The sequence below is a fragment of the Aphidius gifuensis genome, linkage group LG1 (genome assembly GCF_014905175.1).
Source record: "Aphidius gifuensis isolate YNYX2018 linkage group LG1, ASM1490517v1, whole genome shotgun sequence".
NCBI classification, from domain to species: Eukaryota; Metazoa; Arthropoda; class Insecta; order Hymenoptera; family Braconidae; genus Aphidius; species Aphidius gifuensis.
The window spans coordinates 27761129-27781688 of NC_057788.1; the positions used below are offsets into that span (position 1 = coordinate 27761129).

The window sequence follows — 20560 nt, forward strand, 5'->3', positions numbered from 1 at the left end:
AACATATATTAAATACAATTTGTTATAAATGATATAACATTATAGGTTGTTAATTTGTGTGTGTAATTTTGTGAGCTCTTGGCGACAATTTAATGTCTACACGGTCACACACCAACTCCATTTCATTTGATTCAGCTGACCTTTCTCTCACTCAGCTGTCCTCTATGCATATTGTATATGTATATTTGTATATACATGTATCTATCATTGTCTACGTTTAGAACCACCAGCGTTGATCTACTTCAACGATGTTATATACATAGTTCACATATGTGTTAGTATGTGCAAGCATGCATCTCTTTTACCCTCCCCATATTTCTCATCCCTCTCTCATGTACCAACTCCCTCGGCTAGTAGTTTCAGCCTGTCACTGGCAGACTATGATTTTGCATATGAGTTTGTGTTTCTCTTCTCCTATAATACTGATATATACTAATACAATTACTACTTACTACTACTATTATTGTTAAAGCTATATATATGTATATATATTTTTTTTGTTTTTTTAAATAAACATATACATGTAGCTATATGTTGAAACGCATAATGCAAAATAGATATGTGAGTTAGTTAGTGTGAAACGCGTTTGTCTCGTCTGTCATTTCACTCGGCCTCTTGCCATTTCTCATGACCAGCTACACCAACATCCTGACACTGTGTCTGTCCACTTCAGCTATTGCTATTATATACATAATTTTATTTATTTTTTTTTTTTTTAATGACCCTTTTTTATATTTTATTTTACCCGATCTTTATCACTCGAAAATTTTATCACAACAATTATTTTATTTTTTTTACAACGATTGTAAAAAATTCAGATCCCATCAGATACATTTTATATAGACGTTATATTGTGCAATCTGTTTGTAATAGCTACTATTGTCAGATATATTTTTTTATTTTATTTAGTTTGAATTGCGAAATTTATATACATAATTTAAATAAATAAATTTAATTATTTTATAAGGGTTGAGATGCAAATTTTTATAGTATTTATTATTTTTTAAATTATGTTTTATATTTTTTTTTATGTATTTGATAATTAATGTTTCAAGTAGTTATCTATTTTAGATGAAAATTAAAATTGTAGATTCCTTTTTTTATATTTAAATTAATCAAAAAATAATTAAATTAATAAAATTTATTATTACAAATTCAATTGATATTTAATCATTTATATAATTTTTTAAATTTAAAAAATTTTTTTTTTAGTTATGTGTATTGAATGTATCACTAGACTTATTATTTTTTTATTTTCTTTTCAATATATTGAACAGGAGAATGTATAAGAGAGAAAAATTGCAAAAGTAGATTTTTTTTTTTCATCGTTTTCTTAGAAAAATAATAATAAAAAAAAAAAAAAAAAAATTTACGAATAAAACGAGCGAACGAACGAACGAAGGAATCATCGATCGCTCGTCTTTCGATATAACCCTCCTAGAGAGTTGTCAAGTCTTTGAGCCTGTTTAAGAGGAAACGCCTTAATTTTTCAGCCACTAGCAACGTGCCAGCTGTGATTTTTTATATTTTTATATGCTCATCAATCAAATATAGATTTTATTACAAAAACAGTAGACCATACTTAAACACTTTGATCTTCATTTACACCCTTTTTATTTTTTAATTAATTTTATGTAACCGTAAAATCTTCAGAAGATGAATCTGTATTAAATGAGTACACAAATTGACGTAGTAAAAAAATGAAAAATAAATAAAAAATATAATGAGGGAAAAAAAAGTGTATATATAGGGATGAAAATAATAGTTGGTTTTAAATAAAAAAAAAAAAAATTTCATATACGTCAAAAACCCCTAACGTTCAATGTAGTTTGTCTTGCGCCGATTATCCAACTCCTCCATGGTCTTTCCACCTGGATTAACGTCAAACTTTCGTTGCTACCGTCGAGCCCCACCCAGTAGGGACGCATCCCTGATTTATGAGCCGGCGCCATGGGCGACAAGAATTTTTTATATACTTAATTTTTTGTGAGAAAAAAAAAAAATACATAAATATTATATGAATAAAATTTTGAAGGAAAAAAAAAATAATATGTATTCTTAATAACAGCAATTGTGCTGTGACTGATTACATGTTAATTTTATATTTTTATTTGATGGAATTTTTGCTTATCTAAACGAACAAGAATTTATTTATATTTATTAAATATTTATCAGCATTATTATTTGTTTAATTATTAATATAATTATTTATTTATTTATATCGATAAAATTATTTTTTAAATATTAAATATTTAAAAAAATATATTTTTTAATTTTGTTTAGTAACAATTTGTGAAAATATCGACAATGTTTATTTGTAGAGTGTCTTTTGAGTCAGCTATTCTAGTAATTATGTCGTTAGTTGTTTAACCGAGTTGGGGATATATTGAGTGAGAGAAATAGAAGATAAACGTTTGTTATATTCTACTTCTTGAATCTTTGCTAATTGTGATGTTGATAGCTTAAATTGTTATTGTTTTTAGTATCATACTGACAATTGCTTACATTTATACTTCAAATTATTAATGTTTCGTATTTATAATTAATTTTTTTAGCAACTTTTCTTGGTCTTGGCATTTTTTTAAGTAGAACAATATGAGTTTAGTCAGACGAATTTTCTCCCAGTGCAAACAAGATAGTAATCAATGTTCAAAATTAATTTTACAAAACTATCATTTTATTCTTGATATAAATTTAATTAATTTTCACATTTTTTTAAAAATCAAAAAGGTTTTTTTTAATAAAAAAAATATTTATACAAAAAAGAAAAAAAAATTGTGATCCATATAGATAAATTTATAAAACGTGACTATTAAACAAATATAAAAAAATTTTTTATGTCTTGTCAGCTTTGATTTAAACTGATATGCGGCTGAAAAATTTCAAAGGCAGAAAATGAAAAGAGGGACAAGATAAATCGCGCTGAGACAAGTTCACGATGTGAATTTAAGTATAGAGGGTAGATGTCTCATCTCGTAGGGTCTTGAGAAGGTTAAGAAAAAAAAATGATTTTGAATCAAACTTAAAAAAGAGAGAAAGAAAATAAAAAATGAAAAAGAAAATATGAAAAAGAACGAATACGAGAAAGAACATTGCCAGTGAAACCATTGAGTGTTGAACCTGAATGTGGATCAATATCAAAAAGTGGATAGTACAGGGCTTCAATTCTCGTTTAATTTCAAAATGAAGAAGCTTTTCTCACTCTTTCAAGTCCATCAGTTATAAAATTTTAATTTAAAAGTAAAAAAAAAAAAAAAACAAAAAATAAATTTAAAAATACCTAAAATCTTTATGAAAAAAAAAATATTATTTAATGAGTATATTTATCCTCTATTATTAACTTTAAATTATCATTAATTTTCATAATGAATTGACTATTTATTAATAATCCTTAAAACAAAATTATAATAAAAAAAAAAAAATGGTAATCTTAATTAATATATTTTTTGTCAAACTTGATTTATTATTAAATTTAAAAAAGAGACATTGACAATAGACATAGTTGACGAGATAGATAGGATTATTTATATAAAGTGTAAATGTATGTGTAAATTTGATGAATCCTAAATGTGTGAATGTGTGTGTGTTCACTGAAAGGATATAAAGCAGTTTGTGGTCCTGGACTAGCATTGAATTTATCCCTGAAATTTCTCTACTTCTCTGTCTACTCAATTTTCCATCCCACCAACAACCAGCCTCTATATTCCGTAACATTTTCATCTTTATATATATATATATGAAGAGTAGATATCATGCTTGTGCCATTTACGGTCGCTAGACGTTTGTACTTTATGAGTTGCACCCTCTCTCTGTGCTTATCTCTCTTGGCTTTGTCAAGTATATATATAAGAATAAATAAGAAGAAAATGTTGACTTTAATATACACACAAATTTTCTCACATATATACTTAAGTATGTGTACTGAAACACGATGATAAAGACAATCATTAAATAAATTTAAAGATCACAGGTCGTTTACACACTGTTTTATTAAATTTCTCAATGCATTTGATTATGCATATATCATCAAAAAAAATATTTACATAAAAGATAAAACTTAATTTTTTATATCACAATTAATTTTAAATTTAATAACTATTATTTTAGTATGAAAAAAAAAAACAAGTAAACATATAAAAATAAATAAACTAATAAATTTTTATTTTTTATTTACTAATAAAAAAATCGTTACGTAAATTTAGAACTGATTTTTTTTTTTTTTAATCAAATCAACAACCCCTTTTTTTGATACCCCTTTTCAATCTTGTATTATTATTTTATTTATTAATTATTTTTTTTTCCTATATCTCGGTCAAGTTTTTCACAATAATAATTTTCTAAAAATAATTTTTATGGATAAATAAAAATAAATGAAATAAAATTGGTAAAAAAAAAAAAAAATAATGTATATATAGAAATAATAAAATAGTGTTGAGTAAGAATCCAATATTATATCCAAGTCTATCCCCCAATTTATTTATTTATTTTTTTTTTTTCAATACAAGTATTGGCTTATATTATAACGACCGCAGAAACAAGAGAGAGACAATTTCACATAGACAATAACCAACTGATAAAGTTTTACAATAACCAAAGTTTTTTCGTTTCTCCCTATATACAGCCTGTCAGATTTATCCGTAGGATTTTTTTTTTCTTATGAAAGAGAAGATTACTGGCAACGTCGTAATACCCTTAGACACTTAGGGTTGTTAAAAATAAATAAATATACATGTAGACATCTTGGTAAATATATTTGTGATAAAATATAGATACTATAAAAAAGTCATTTATCTTATATACAAACTTGCTATATCCAAAATTAGATGGATGCTTGAATACGAAATCGAAACAACAAAAAATAAAAAAAAATAAAAGACAACAAAAAGTGTGAGAAATGTGTCTTAAGTGTCTTGTAACTGGACATTGACATTTACAATGTTACCAATATCCGTCAGTGGAATATGTCTAGCAGAATGACTTCCGACAATCGGATGGCTACTTGTCCCCGAGATGAATAGCTGACGAATATACAGTCTGATACATCGAGTGTGATAAGTTTGTTAGACGAACGATAGAATGAACAGAATGATATAGAGGATAGAAAAAATAAAATAAAAAAATAGGGGTGAAAATAAAGCAAAGTCAGACGATTCTTCTTCTTCTTCTTCTTTTTTTTTCATTTATTTTACTTTTTTTTTTTTACTCAAGAATTGACACTAATGTGTTCCCAGTGGCCAAGTGTGGATAAAAAAAAAAGGAAAGGAAAATTATATTAAAACAAAAGAGAAAAAAAAAAAAAAAAATTACAGACGAAGATGCTGGTGGTTGGATGTAGGTAATACCACACCAATTCTGTCACTCACTTTTGCCAATAGATAGTGAAACCACAAGTTCAATCGAGCTTTCCAAGCTTCTTGGCATCCATTTAGTTTACCACTAGACTTGGTACTTTTGGCAGGGTAAAATTTCAATCAACTGAAACTCTTAGTCACTGTCAAATATTTTTTTAAACCAACCAATTGTAACAATGACATGAAAATTGTTTTAACAGGAGAGGATAAATGCAATGGCATATATTGAATAATTAAAATTAAAGTCGAATTTTTTTTCAAATTAATAATAATTATGTTAAAGTTAGTTTGAAAGAAGAGGACACGGCATCAAATGTTTTTAAGGAAGAGTGGGTGAAAGCTTATTCCCTTGGCTAAATACTAACTTTGGTAGATCGTGAGCTTGGTGGTCAAGTCGGAAAGAGCCCTGCCTACAGTGCTTGTAGTCTCAAGTTCAAATCTCGCTCAACCATTTCAAAGGCAAAACTTGTTATTTCTGACTTCTATGAATTAATGTCTATCTTTCTTCTCTGGTGATTGGGCAAATATAATCTAGCGTAGACCACGTGATCTAAAGCACCTGATCTGCGCCGGATTCTATTTGCCTCAAATTCCTGATACCTATTTTTTTTTTTTTTTTTTTTTCAAATGATAATTTAACACACTCTCACAAATTCTATCTATCTCTCTCATAATTATCGATGACAACTGTTTTTTTTTATAATAAAATAAATAAACAAGTTTTTTTTAAATTCATTTAGCTAAAAAGGAAAAATATTATCTTGATTATGTTTTTAATATTATAAACATTTATTTGTTGACTTGCTTAGTGAGTTAAAAAATAAAAGGTCAATATGTTTGTGGACAATAGAAGCCTTGCTTCTTGCTGGCATGTCTCACTAATTATATCAACATAATTGGCCTTGTAACATTGTTTGATACAAATAAAATAAAGACAACAATGTCAGCTAATTTGATACACAGTATTTTGATTACACTGAATTTTAGATTATCATTATTTTAATTACAACACCAAGACCATGACCTGAATAAAAAAATAAACAAATAAATTCATTTATAATATTTAAATTCACTAAGTTCAATATCATCAATTATACACTTAATTATTTTTCATTGATTATATTAAATTATAAAATAATAATTATTCATTTATTAAATTGATATTATTTTTTTTTTTTTTTTATAAATAGAAACAGTAAAATTAAAAAAAAAGAAAAATAGATGACATTTTCATTTTATTTTAGACAATCGTTTTATATATTTTGAAGTATATAAATTAAAATTTTATTTGTGTATATAAAAATAACCAAACTTGAGAATATTTTATTATTCTGTAAATTTTTTATTGTTTTTAAAAAAAACTCGGTCAATGAATTAGTTTTTCATCGATAATGAGCAGCTAGAATTGTCATATTGTCCTCAAATTTTCATGATATTTTTAATGAAAACTTCAACAACTAAAGCTAATTTTCCTTTTTTATTTTTTAACTTTTTCTTTCTTTTAACAATAGAACAAAAAGTTTGTATGGTTACTTATACATATTATAACTTGACTATCACTAGAAGAATGCTTTATTATTCAACAATTCTCTTTAATAAACTGAATTAAATCAATATTATTATAAAATATGACATTGTATTATTCATTAATCATATATTACTTGCATTTAATTAACGAGTAATACAATGAAAATATTAATATGACAATATTTCATTAAACAATTACAAAATCCATGTAATTCATTAGGAAAAAAAAAAAAAGTTACTGGTTCATATTATGTGTGCTTTCATGACAAGCTTTCATAATAAATTATAGTTAAATTTTTCTTCAATTTAATTAATAATTAAAAATAAAAAAACAATTATCTTAGAGATATTATTATCAGCTTTAAAAATTTCAAAATAGATAGAAAAATAATTTTAACATTTAAAATTAATGAAACTTGTAAATAATAATAATAAAATTTATTATTTTTAATAATCACAGTAATAATAGTAGTTTTAAATGTTGGTGTATAAATAAAATAGGTCAAGTATTTTTTTGTTGTATAAAATTTCAAATCCAGGTGTCAGTTTTTTTTATTATTTTAATTTTTTCATTTATTTATTTTCATTTTCTATTATAAAGTTGAAGTAAAAAAAAAAAAAAAACATTTTTATTCATTGTAATAATTTATTTAGAAGAAAAAAAATATAAATATTTATGATGATTTTAACAGAATCAAATTTTATCAAGCTCTAATAATTGAGTGATATATTTTATCAACTATTATTTTTGATTCAAATTATTTCATCATGATAAAAAGATTTAGTATGTTAAATAGTTATTTATTTTGAATAATGACACAATAAATTTGTTAAAGCCTTGAAATGATTGTCATTAGTAAAATTGTAATTTTATTAAGTGAGCTTGATTAATTAATTGTGGTGGATTTATAGACAATTACATTATTTCAAAAGATCTTTTGTTATTTTTTTTTTTTGTTCTGGGTTAATCTTCTATTTACTATAAATGACATTGTTACAAACTAAAGACAGTGATAAATATATTTAAAAAAAAAGAAATGATAATATTTAGAGTAAATGTTGTGTTGTTATTTTATTAAATAATTGTATTATCAATATTTTATGTTAATGTATGAATTAAACAACATGGGATGATCAGGATTAAATTTGTATGCTATCTTATGACATTTCACAAAATCCATTATGCTATTACGACTTATGGGTAATCAATTTATGTGTATTTATACTGTATAGTAAAGTGGTTGAATGTTCAAGGGATCAAAGCTTCAAGTATCACACACAAAATATATTGACTATTACCGAGAAGTGACCTTTTGAATACATTTAAATTATTATGTCACGTGTTGAAATACAAATCACGTTGATAAACATATTACTTGTATTTTAATTATTATTATTATTATTATATTTATCAATTTTTTTATTTAAATAGTCTGCTTAATCATGACTCATGAAAATCTTAAACATAACTTTTACTTATATACCATTTGTTTTATCATAAATAGAAATTGTTTTTTTTATCTTTTTTCACTTAAAATTTTATAGATATTTATACGACATTCATCGATAGTTGACACTAATTTTTCTGAAACGTTTCTAAACTATATATTTGGAAAAAAAAAAAATGATTTTAGAATGAAAAAAAAAATTATTCTAAAAGCCTTTTGGCATTTTTACTGACACTTTTCACACACATTTTATCTTTTTGATATAAAAAGTTTTATTTTTTTTTTTTCTCCACTGATTTTCTTGTCAATCTGTGGTTTTATTGTTTTTTTCTTTTTTTTTCTTTTCGGTATTATAATATATCTAAATTTTTTTTCTCATCATTTTTATGCTCAAATTGGATTGTCAATTTAGCCAAACGATTTATCAATTTATATATAGTACAACTTGCTTGTATTTTTAAAAAATATATTTTTTTATATTGTGTATACATAGAGCTATATTTTATTTATTTATATTTTATAATGTTGAGTGGTTTTCTTAAAAAACAGCTTTCAGATATTATTTATATATATCATTGATGTTTTTTTTTTTTCTCATAACAAACTGATGATACAAATACCTATAAGACGATATTTTATTATTTTTTATGCATTTGCATATAATGCAAGTTCCAATTTAAAACAAAAAAAACATAAAAAATGCCAGGTCTGCAAAATAAATAGCACAAATACTCGTAGAGTACTTTGATGAAGTTTTATAAAAGTGGGCAGACCTGAATCGTAAAGTGTTATGCTACGTAATACAAGTACCACATGTAACAAAATGCATTTACTATAAAGAATAATATTTTTTTAAATAAAGAAAATATATATATATAAATGAAAAGAAAAATATAATAATAATAAAAGTAATTTTTACCTATAAACGACAGATAAAGAGCTAGAAAAATTTTCCATATAAAAAAAAAAAATAAATACCAAGTAGAAATCAGTAGGAATAGTCAGACAATATTTTTTTAAATTATTTTATTATCGTTTTTAATTTTACTATTAGGGGAATTTAATATATTAAATAATTATTTTATTTATTTATTTATTTTTAAAAAACAATTCAAGATAAATTGATAAGCATTAATTAATAATTAATTTCAATAATAATTTTGTATAATTAAAATATTACAAGAGCTATATGAGAGGGCAAATTGTATTCTTGATTATTTTACATTTGAGAATATGAAAAGCCTTAGTTTACAATTTGAATGACAATACATTTATGAGAAAGGAAACTGGTTAGGTAATAGTAGTTGTAGTAGTAGAATATATAGATAGACTATATGTCGAACAGATTGCATAGTCATTGCACGACACAGCATATTGCCTTCAGCTGGACAATTCAACCTCAATGCCTTATAACAGAGTTCACAGTGATGTACAAACTGGCCAAGGGGAATCACCACTTTCAGTTATTACACTTGGGAATTCAAGATTCAAGATTTGGGTATCCAAGGATCTCATTGGATTGTCATGGCTTAACCAATACCCTAGAGCATTTATATAGAATAAGGTCTTATTACTCAAATAATCGATACAATCAACCTCTTTTAAAAATCATTTACCCTCTAGTTACACAATATATATATCCACCAATTTATTTATTTAATTTTTCATCAAAAAAAAAATAACAAATATCATATTGTTAATGTAATTTAATTTAATTTTTATGATAAAAGAAAATTAAAATTATTTTTATCACAAAAATTAAAAAAATACTAAATTAAATATTTTTTAAATAAAATTTTAATTATTATTTTAAAAAAATTATTTAAAGTGAAAAAAGGAAATTTAAATTTACTCTACAAAAGAGACAAGTGAATGAGTTTTTTATTTATTTATTTATTTTTTTCATTCATTTTGAATGGAATATAGAAAAAAAAAAAATTTCATAATGTTAAAAAAGATTAGATTTCAGTAGGTGAGTTGGTTGGATGGATGATACTGACATACATGTGAATACATATATATTGAGTATGTATTATGTGGATAATGTCAAATTGCATGCGGTGGTGCTTTATGCTTGTGCCCCCTCAGGCCAACAACGATGATGCTTTATCCAGCAAAATTTTCCAGTCGGCCTCATCTCATCCGTGAATTGATATGGATTCTCACTCCACTGCACCTCATTTCCCATCAATGACTACGTAAATTCAAAATTTTACCAACATTCATCATCATTATTGAACTTGACTTCTAATACAAATATTTAAAAAAATTAAATATTAATTAAAATATATATATACACACACAATACTATCGTTCAATTTAATTATAAATATATATTTTGATTTTAATTATAAATTATAGATTCATTTAATCTTAAATTAATATCAAACACAGTATATATTTAAATATATTTAAATTTATTTTCAAACATGAAAATATAAAAAATTTAAAAAAGTAAATGCCTGAGGGATGATAAAATAAATATAAAAAATCAAAACAAGTTGACAAAAAAAAAAAGAAGAAAAAAAAATAAATAAAAAAATTTTAGTTACAAGTTAAACGAAAAATTTTGAGCTTTGGTGGCTGTCTGCCATTAGTGATGTAGTTGAAACAAGAGAATGAGTAAAGATCAGCCTGAGGCATTTTTTTCATCAAGGTGGTTGTGAAAAAGGCCTATGTAAAAAATTTCACTCTAGTTTCACTTGTACTGCAGCTAGTTGCTGAAAGTGTTGAGAGACATTTGAGTACTATATACTAGATGATGATGATGATGATGTTGATGAACGGGGGTAAGAAAAGATACTGACAGAGTTTAAAAGTATACTTGTCAAAGCTTAACAGCATACAGCTACAAATTCATCTTTGTCAGCAAGACAACCAACTCACTCATATACACACACAAACTCTTTTTTCTATTATAAAAAATAAAAATAAAAAAAATGATTTTTCAAAATGAAAAAAGAAAAAATTAATCATAAAAAAAAAAATATAAATATAAATATTTTTTTTTAAATATCAAACTGGGTTAATCAATATACATTTTCACTGAAATTTTTTACCTTTTTTTTTTTGATTATTTTGATTATTATTTTCTCGTATTTTTCAATAACTTTTTAGTTGTCCTTTTTTAATCAGTGAAAAAGACTTTTATTGGTGGAAAAAGAGGAATGAAAAAAAAAAAAAATTTTAAGCATTCACGTATAGCCATGAAATAAACACAAAGATATACCACTGAGGTTTAAATATATACGTCATTTTTTGTTGATTTTTATTTGAAAAAAAAAATTTTTATAAATGCACACATGTGTGGTAAATAAAAAAATACATGTAGTGATATTGTATGATTATTACATGATAGTGAAAAAGGATTTTAAATTATAATAAATATATGAATACAACATCATGTCATTTACGTTTCGATTCCCACGTATTTTTACACTTGGTTGATTTGTATACACACAGATGCAGATGAAGTTAGTTTTATTATCAAAGTGAGATACAAGAGAGATAAAATAAGAAGAGAAATAGATATAGAGATATGATGATGGTTGGTTGATATTTATCTCTCTACCTATTTTGCATCGTTGATTATTAAAATCACCAGACCGGATTTCATCGAAAGAGCTAGCACGTTGTGTGTATAACAAAACAGACAGTCAAGAAATGAATTTAAAAAAAATATAAATAAATCATAAAGCTGATAACTAGATATATACAATGAAACGATAGTATTTTTATTTTTCTCATTATCAATAAGCAAAAAAAAATATAAATTATGTGCAGAAATGAAAATTCCATCAACCAATTTTCGTGTAGAAAATAAATAATTCTACCTTTTTTTTTTTACTAATGATGGAAATTGTAAGACATTGTTAATAATCTTTTTTTTTTTTTTTTTTTAATTGTGTACACCATGTATGCGAGAAAAAAAAATTTAAGACCTGCGGCTTTTTGAAATAGAAATTGATGAAAAAAAATTGGGTAGAAAATTCAATGAATTGTTCTGATATAGACTTGATATAACCAGGTCACCATTACGAGTCTCTATATATATTTTTTTTTTTTTTGTTCTACTTGTTTTCTTGAGATTTAATATACATATGTATCAAGTATTCTACACAAGTAAAGCAAAGAAATACTCAGCATAAAGAAAAATAAAAATTGAGTAAGACAAAAAAGTAAAAAAGAGTGAAAATTAAAATTAAATATAACTTTTATAAATAACAATGAAAAAAAATATCATTAAGTTCATAAAACACGTACCATTCAAGATGATGAAGAAGTAAAAAAAGACAGAGACCAAAGAAAATTATTATAAAATAGAGAAAAAAAATTTTAAAAAAATAAAAAACAAAAAAGTGGACTGGTACTTGATTTTTTTTAAAATGAAGCTAGGCTAGTAAGGTCTAGTGTACCAATTAGACTTTTTGCATACAATGTCAGGTTGACAAAGAAATATTTAAAATAAAAATAAGAAAAATTTACCGTTTGTGTATAGTGAAAAGCTTAAATATAAAAGTCAACAACTGTCAAACGGCAATTTTTCAAGTATCACACACAAAATCATGTATATTGTTCAGTTAAATATCTACACCTCATTAGAAACCATAAATGTCTATTATCATGAACTGAATTGATGACTAAATAATGATAATATATGTACTAGGTATTTTTTTTTTTTTTATATTTATTTTCTTCTACTTTGTTTACAATATATGAAAAGATTCAGATGAAGATAAAGATAGTGGAGGATATACGTGAGAATGAAAAGTGAGAATTGGGTCAGCTTGTTTTTAAGCATACTTGAGGTGTCGGCATTTACCTATCTAAACCATTGCCTACCACAATTTACCCTTCATCTTTTTTTATCTGTATTTTCATTTTTGCAAAACTCAACTAATCAACTAGACAGTTTATCATTTCAATTTAAAACTGATAAAATATATATCGAATTTTATTTTTGAATTGAAAAAAAAAAAAATTATTATTATTATATAAACAAAAGTTAAATATAAATCTTTGAAATTTACATTTGATGATGAAAATATAGAACGACATATTGATGAAAATCTTTTGGGAATTAAGCTTTACTTAATACTGACAGAATTCTCATACTCCCTGATGACTATACTCATCTCTTTTAAAATATATATCTATTTCTCAAATTACGTCAATATCATCATGTCAATAGCCATCTGCAAATTCAAATCTATAACATCATATGTCATTATTCATTAATCAACATCAATCAACATATCCAAATGACATATATTTACACAAACAAGTCATGTACATCTGTTAAACAACTATTATTTTTCTATATTTCTTTTCAATAATTAATTACAATATAATTATTGAACTTTTTGTTGCAATTTTTTTGTAATAAACGTGTCAAAAAATTGAGCAAATAAAATTGTTATTATTTTTTATTACAATCAATTAATTGTTTCGTTATTTAAATGATTAATTTTTAGTTTAATTGATGAATTAATAAAAAATAATTCATGTATATTTATAAACAAAACAAGCTAAATTTTTGGCTATTATTATTTTTCATTTTTTTATTTACAAATTAGCCAATTGATTAATTTTTTTTTTCATTACAATTTATTAATTTATATAAATTCATATTAATAACACAATTTAATTGTAAACTTGTTAATTATTTCTACAAATTGTATTTTTATTTTTGATATACAATTATTTTGTTGGATCAATGATTTTATATATTGTGGATATTGTGTTTATATTTATAGTACAAGCTAAATATACAACTTGACTATTTGAAATATAATATTTCAGTGATATGTCAAATGTCTCGTATACAAAGCTTGAATTTATTTCAAAATATACATAACACAAGCAATTCTCGTTCTCCAATTTCCCACAAATTCAAATACACTGACTATGATTTTTTTTGTTAATTGTTTTTTATTTCTTTTTTTCGTTCATTTGGCATGCCTTTGCTGTTGCGATTAAGGCCTTGTAGAATTTTCATACAATGTACATGGAATATATCTGTATATTCCATGCCCAATTACACGCTTCCGGCTACATTTGTTGCCCTCTTCAATCGCTGCACATGGCAAGTGTTCAATCTAACACTGTACGTGACATGCCACATCGTCAGATTTACCTTTTTTTTTTCATTCAAAATCTCTTTTTTTTTTTACTTGTATCAATTGAAAATATTATAATATTATTTTTTTTTTTTTATTTTTCAATTTAAATTAGGCAGCTTAAGTATTACACTCTAAATTCATATCATAGTAGTCTTGTCATTGTAACTAAAACGGTCACGTTCGTTAGATTTAAAAAATATAAAAAAAATTCTGGCAACATTCCAATAAACGAGCGCAATGATCGCTCCCTTGACGGTTTGGACGGATTGCAAGAGTTCACCCTCATTTTATCCACATTTTAAAAAAAAATTCTATTGTTTTTTTTTTATACTTTTGAATTGTCTTCATTGAAAGTTTTCATTGTTGATGAAAATTGCCAATTGCAATGTACTTTGACGATCAACTTGTGTATCCGTCAAAATTGAAGTAAAATAATCAATATTTATTGTAAAAAATATAAAAAATATTATTATCATTTGAAACATTGAAATGTATATTTACACAACTATATAAAAAAATCATGTTGAATAATATAAAACAAAAAAAATAATAATAATAAATACTAAATAAGCATTTTAAAAATATGTAGGTCAAATTTTAGTGAACCATTTCATTGGTGACTGTAACGTGGTTGACCTCGTAGGGTTGTCTGTTTTCTGGATTAAAATGAAGGGCACTTTTAAACGAGCTAGTAGTATAAAATACCCAGTTGACTGGTTTTACTTCTTGGCACTCGAATAAACAGAGTGCCACAATTGTTGGAAAAAAAAAAAAATTATTATTATTTTTTCATTTTAATTTTTCTATTTGTGTTTTAACATTTATTATTTTTATTATTATTATTTTTCATTAGAAGAAAAATAAATTATTATAATGGTTTGTTTTTTATATTTTTATTTTTATATTACTTAGTTTTTTTTAGTTAACAAATGTTTTAATATAAAAAATTAATTTGTAAATGTGTTTTGGGATTTTAATATATTTTTTAGGAATCATATAGAAAATGGGTATGCAGTTCCCTGGTGCCTTACTTTGCTCATGGGGGACCTTCGGACTCATTAACATCAGATGGAGCTTATGTTGGTTTAAGATTGAGACCATGTTTGTCATTTTGTCAATCTGTTGAACAACGTTGTCCTTATTTACTTCCTGGTGATCGTGCACCTGCTTATCCAACACAATATGCTGGAGAGCCAACTTTTCTCTGCACTGGTAAGCTTATTTTATATATAAACAAAAAAAAACAATAAAATATAAATGTTTAATAATTAATTAGAGTGGTAAATATAATTATTTAGAACCCTCTAGTTAAATTTAAATAATAATATTTAAAAAATATAAAATCATATTGATGAAATAACAATTATTATTATTTAAAATTAATTATAGATCCAAATATACCAGAAACTGGTGAACAGGCAATAAGAGGATTACATGGAAATGAAGATGAAGAATGTTGTTTTCGTGTTTGTTCTGAGGACCATCCAGGATCAGGTGTATGTGCAAATTGTACAAAATTATTACCACATGGTCATCGTATTGGTCGTGATCCAGCAACAGCACCTCATTGTGATACAACAACAAGTCAAAATTTACCACCAAGTGGTTCTACAGGTATCTAATATATACACTAAATAATATAACCAATATAAAAAATTATAATAACGGCATTCTCTACAATAAAAAGAGAGAAAAAAAAATAAACAATTTAAAAATTAATTCAGTCTCAATATGAATATTTATATATATGTTTCAGGTAAACAAGAAAATAATAAAGATGGTAATACTGTTATTTCTTTGTCAACATCATCTATTTCATCAAAATGTGCAAGTGGTACAAGTAAAAATATACCAACATCATCATCATCATCCTCATCATCTGGCAATAAAAATTCACCACAAATTACAATATCATTAATATGTTTATTATGGATTTGGGCAGCACTTATATCTTTGTGTACAAGCCAAACAGCATTTCCCTGGAGTCCAGCGCTGGATGTTGGCTTCATACAATCAAAATCATCAAATATTATGATGATTAATAATAATAATAAATCATCAAAAAAAAAAATATCATTATTAACATTAATATGTTATGATAAAAAAATTAAAATTAAATTAACAAGAGCAACACATCAATTACGAAAAATAATTATTATTTGTATTTATTATGATATATATTCATGTAAAGAAAAAAAATTATGGTATCGTTGGTGGTGTTGGTGTGCCTGGAAAAATTCATTATTTTCATGTTGCTATAAATTTAAATGGTATCGTGCAAAAACAAGAATAAATTTACAATATAATATTAATAATAATTTAAATTATAATAGTAATAATATTAATAATAATTATTATTATTATAGAAATGATAATAATGATGATAATAGTGAAATTGATGATGATGATGAAGATGATAATAATAAAAAAAATTGGTATTATTATTCACAAGAAATATGGAAAAATAATAGTAGCTCAAAATATATAATATTATTAACAACAAAAATATATAAAAAATGGATAATTAAATGGAATTTAATAAGAAAAAAAAAAAGAAGAAATAAAAGAAGACATAAACTGTTATAGTCCTTGGAAATTGAAGAAATCTATTATTTATTGGGATAATTTTTGGATGTATCGCTTGCGTAAGAATTATAAATTAATATATAGATTATTTATATATAAAAATAGTTGATAAGTAAATTAATAATGAAGCAGGGAATAAATAAAAAAAAAAAAAAAAAACTTAATAGCCCTTGGCTTCGATACAACCGATGACAGGGTCAGGCCAAAATAATCTTATAATCGATAAATCGAAAAAAAATATATAGTCGGTTGAATGATCATATAAATAATTAAATTAATAATTATTTGTTGATAATATAAATTTAAAAATTAATTAATTAAACACATACATACGCATATTATCTTGAACGTATTTAGATAATAAATTAAATAATTTTCTCGGTTTTTTGGTTATCATTTTTATCATCGAAAACACCTCAGTGCACCTTTTTTTTTTTTTTTTTACTAGTTGCCTTCGTATGTGTTTATGTATTGCAATCATTTAACTATTTTTCTGAACTACCCTTTTGACCCCTTGTCCATGGCCAACCTATTTCATGAGAACGATGAAAGTCCATGTGGGAAAATCGATTGACGATTGAATTCGTTGAGAGCAAGAACTCGATAAAAGAATGAAAATCTGGAAAAAATATAATTTTTTTTTTTTTCTTTTTCTTTCAATTAATAATATTGAGAGTATAACAAAAAAAAAAATATTACGAAAAAAAAAGTTTTAATTGAATAAAATAAATAATATGAAACAAAGTAAATAAGATTTCTTTTTTTTTTTTTATTTTGAAAATAATAGACTAATTAAATTAATATGAAAATAATTAAAATTGAGGCTTGTTGATTAATAAAATTTCAGTTTGAATAAACAAGTAGAAATTTAAAAAAAATTAGTTGAAAAATAATTAAAAGAAAAACGAAATAAATAATTAGAAAAATTTTAAAAAATTATAACAATAATTAATTCCTAAAATACAATAATAATAAAATTAAAAATTTTAATAATAGACATTGGTGTGTGAATAAAATTAAAAAAAAAAAAAATTTCATTAATTATTAGTATATTTAAAAAAATAAATAACAATAGCGTAGGTAATATTTAACTTGTTATTCTTGACATACTTTTGAATGAGAAAATTTATTAATGATAATAATATTGATAATAAAATTCAAATAAAATATCAATGCATAAACAAAAAACATAGCAAATCGCGAAAAAATATTAATAGTAAATTAATTTATAAAAACAATATTAAAAAATGAAAAATTTAGATGTTAAAAAAAAAATGAGGTCGATTATTGTGTTGTTGCTAATTAAATATTACTTTCATTTAAAAAATTACAAGCTAATATAGAAAATAGTATTTTTATTTTTTTTTTTTCATTGAATAATTAAATGAATTTAGCTAAATTCACGAGAATATCTTTCGGGGAAATATGGTTAAGTGCTTGAGTGCGAAAAACAAAAATAAAAAAAATTTCTAAATAAAAATCAAGTGTCAAAGGGTTTATCAGGAAAATTGAAAAGACAAAAAAAAAAGCAGTGATACTGAGTGCTATAACGAAATCACAATTACACCAATACTCGCATGATAAAAATCAAAAAAAAAAAAAAACATTTACACAAAGAGACTTTTTAATTTTAACTAATAGAAAAAAAAAAAATATATTTCTATAGATTCCAATTAAGCTTGATATGATAAAAACAAAAAAAGTCAAATTTCATTTTTTTTTTTATTAAATTAATATTTTTAGTATTTAATTAAATTTTTTATGATTTCAAGTAATGACATTATTTAAAATTTTATTAAAAAATATTATTATATAATTAGAGTATTTTTATTATTCACAAAGTACATCAATAATTTTATTTTTTTAATTTTTTTTTTGTTTAAAAGTCAAAGTAACATTTACACACACACAAACACATGTGTATTTTCTTTTTCATTATGTTTTTTTGTGTATTTTTTTTTTTTTTTTTATTAGTTTGTATTTGTCGTTTAAAGTTGCAAGTTGAAGATAGAAAAAATATAGTAGCACGTTCAGGCAATCGAAATAAAAGTGGCTTGTGATTTTTGTTACAAGGGTAATACAATCTTTTGGTTAAATAAAAAAATATAAAATAGATAAGCTGGACGAGCAATTTGCTCATCATTAAATTGCAACAAATACTTGAAAAAAAATATCTTATTATTTCAGTAATATATTTAGTTAATAATTATTTATTTTCATTATTATATTACTTATTGGAATTTATGTTTTTTTTTTTTTTATTTTTAATTTTCTTTAGAAAATTAAACAGTGCAGTATTTTAGTCGACAAAACGACGCCGTTTAATTTACAACGATTTAATCTCTTGATATTTGCGATGAAAATAACTAAAAGAAAAAAGACATAAAAACAAGAATAAAAAATGATTCTTATAACTAATTCACTTTAAAACGGAATCAACAAAATAATCCAATGAATTTATTCGAATACTTTTCAAAAGACAAATTAAATTTACACATTTTTTTTTTCGTAATTTGTTTTTTTATTTTTTCATTCATTTATTGTTTTTTTTTTTTGAAATTTTTTTAAAAATAAAATATCAAATGAAATTGAGATTATATGGATAAAGTATTTCAACTGTGATACGAATATTTTTAATGGAATAAAATATAAATCCGGAAAGAATTTTTTTTTTGTTTTTTTTTTTGTGGTTACTTTTGGAATGTTTGCATGATACCAATATAAAATCGAGTGTTAACAAATGAAATTTATAAAAAATATGATAAATAAATTTGTTGAAAAATTATTTGATATATAAAAGATTAAAATATAACTCCATACGAATTACTATTTTATTTAAAACTAAATAATGCTTTTAAAAAATTTATTAAAAATATAATTTTCAAATATTTTATCTCTCATAAAACAAATTAATTCAAAGAATATTTTTTCCAGTTGATTGACTATTGATAATAATTATTAATTCAAATTTAAATTATTTTCCATTATATTTTTTATCATGGATTAACCAATGTTATATTTAAAAAACCAAATTAAAACAAACAAAAATAAAATAGCAAATATTAAAAAACCGATATTGACAAAATTTAAATTATACAAATATATAAATTTAAAAATCAATGTGTACAATAAAAGTGAAAAATAAATAATAAAATATAAACAAAAAAAAAAAAATTAATTAAAAAGTCAAATTAAAAAAAAAAAAACATTCCAATTATTTAAATTACTTGTTTTTAATTTTTTAATAATTTAATTTTTAATTTATATTTTTATTATTTATCAAGTTATTACAATTATATTATTATGAGTATTATTACTTTCATAATAATTTACAACATTTTCAATATTTAATTAAAATCAATTTTTCACGATTAATGGTTAACTGCCAATCATGGTATTATTGTTGTTGCATACCTCTAGGCTTGTAATACACTATTCATGTGAAACGTTATACACATATTCATCACTTGAAACTTTTCAATGTTCTCGTAGCCCAGTTAACAATAAGCAATTATCACGGACCACT

General features: G+C 23.5%; 1 protein-coding gene across 3 annotated transcripts in view; it reads left to right on the plus strand.

Moving 5' to 3' along the window:
* Positions 1-20560, plus strand: part of LOC122859424 (putative uncharacterized protein DDB_G0277255) — a 33015-nt gene that overhangs the window by 7380 nt on the left and 5075 nt on the right. For all 3 annotated transcript variants that reach the window (XM_044163016.1, XM_044163026.1, XM_044163035.1), the window contains exons 2-4: positions 15438-15660; positions 15838-16062; positions 16205-17093. In XM_044163016.1, the coding sequence (XP_044018951.1) occupies positions 15438-15660; positions 15838-16062; positions 16205-17034 (1278 nt within the window). In that variant the 3' untranslated portion in view covers positions 17035-17093. The remainder of the gene's footprint in view (positions 1-15437; positions 15661-15837; positions 16063-16204; positions 17094-20560) is intronic.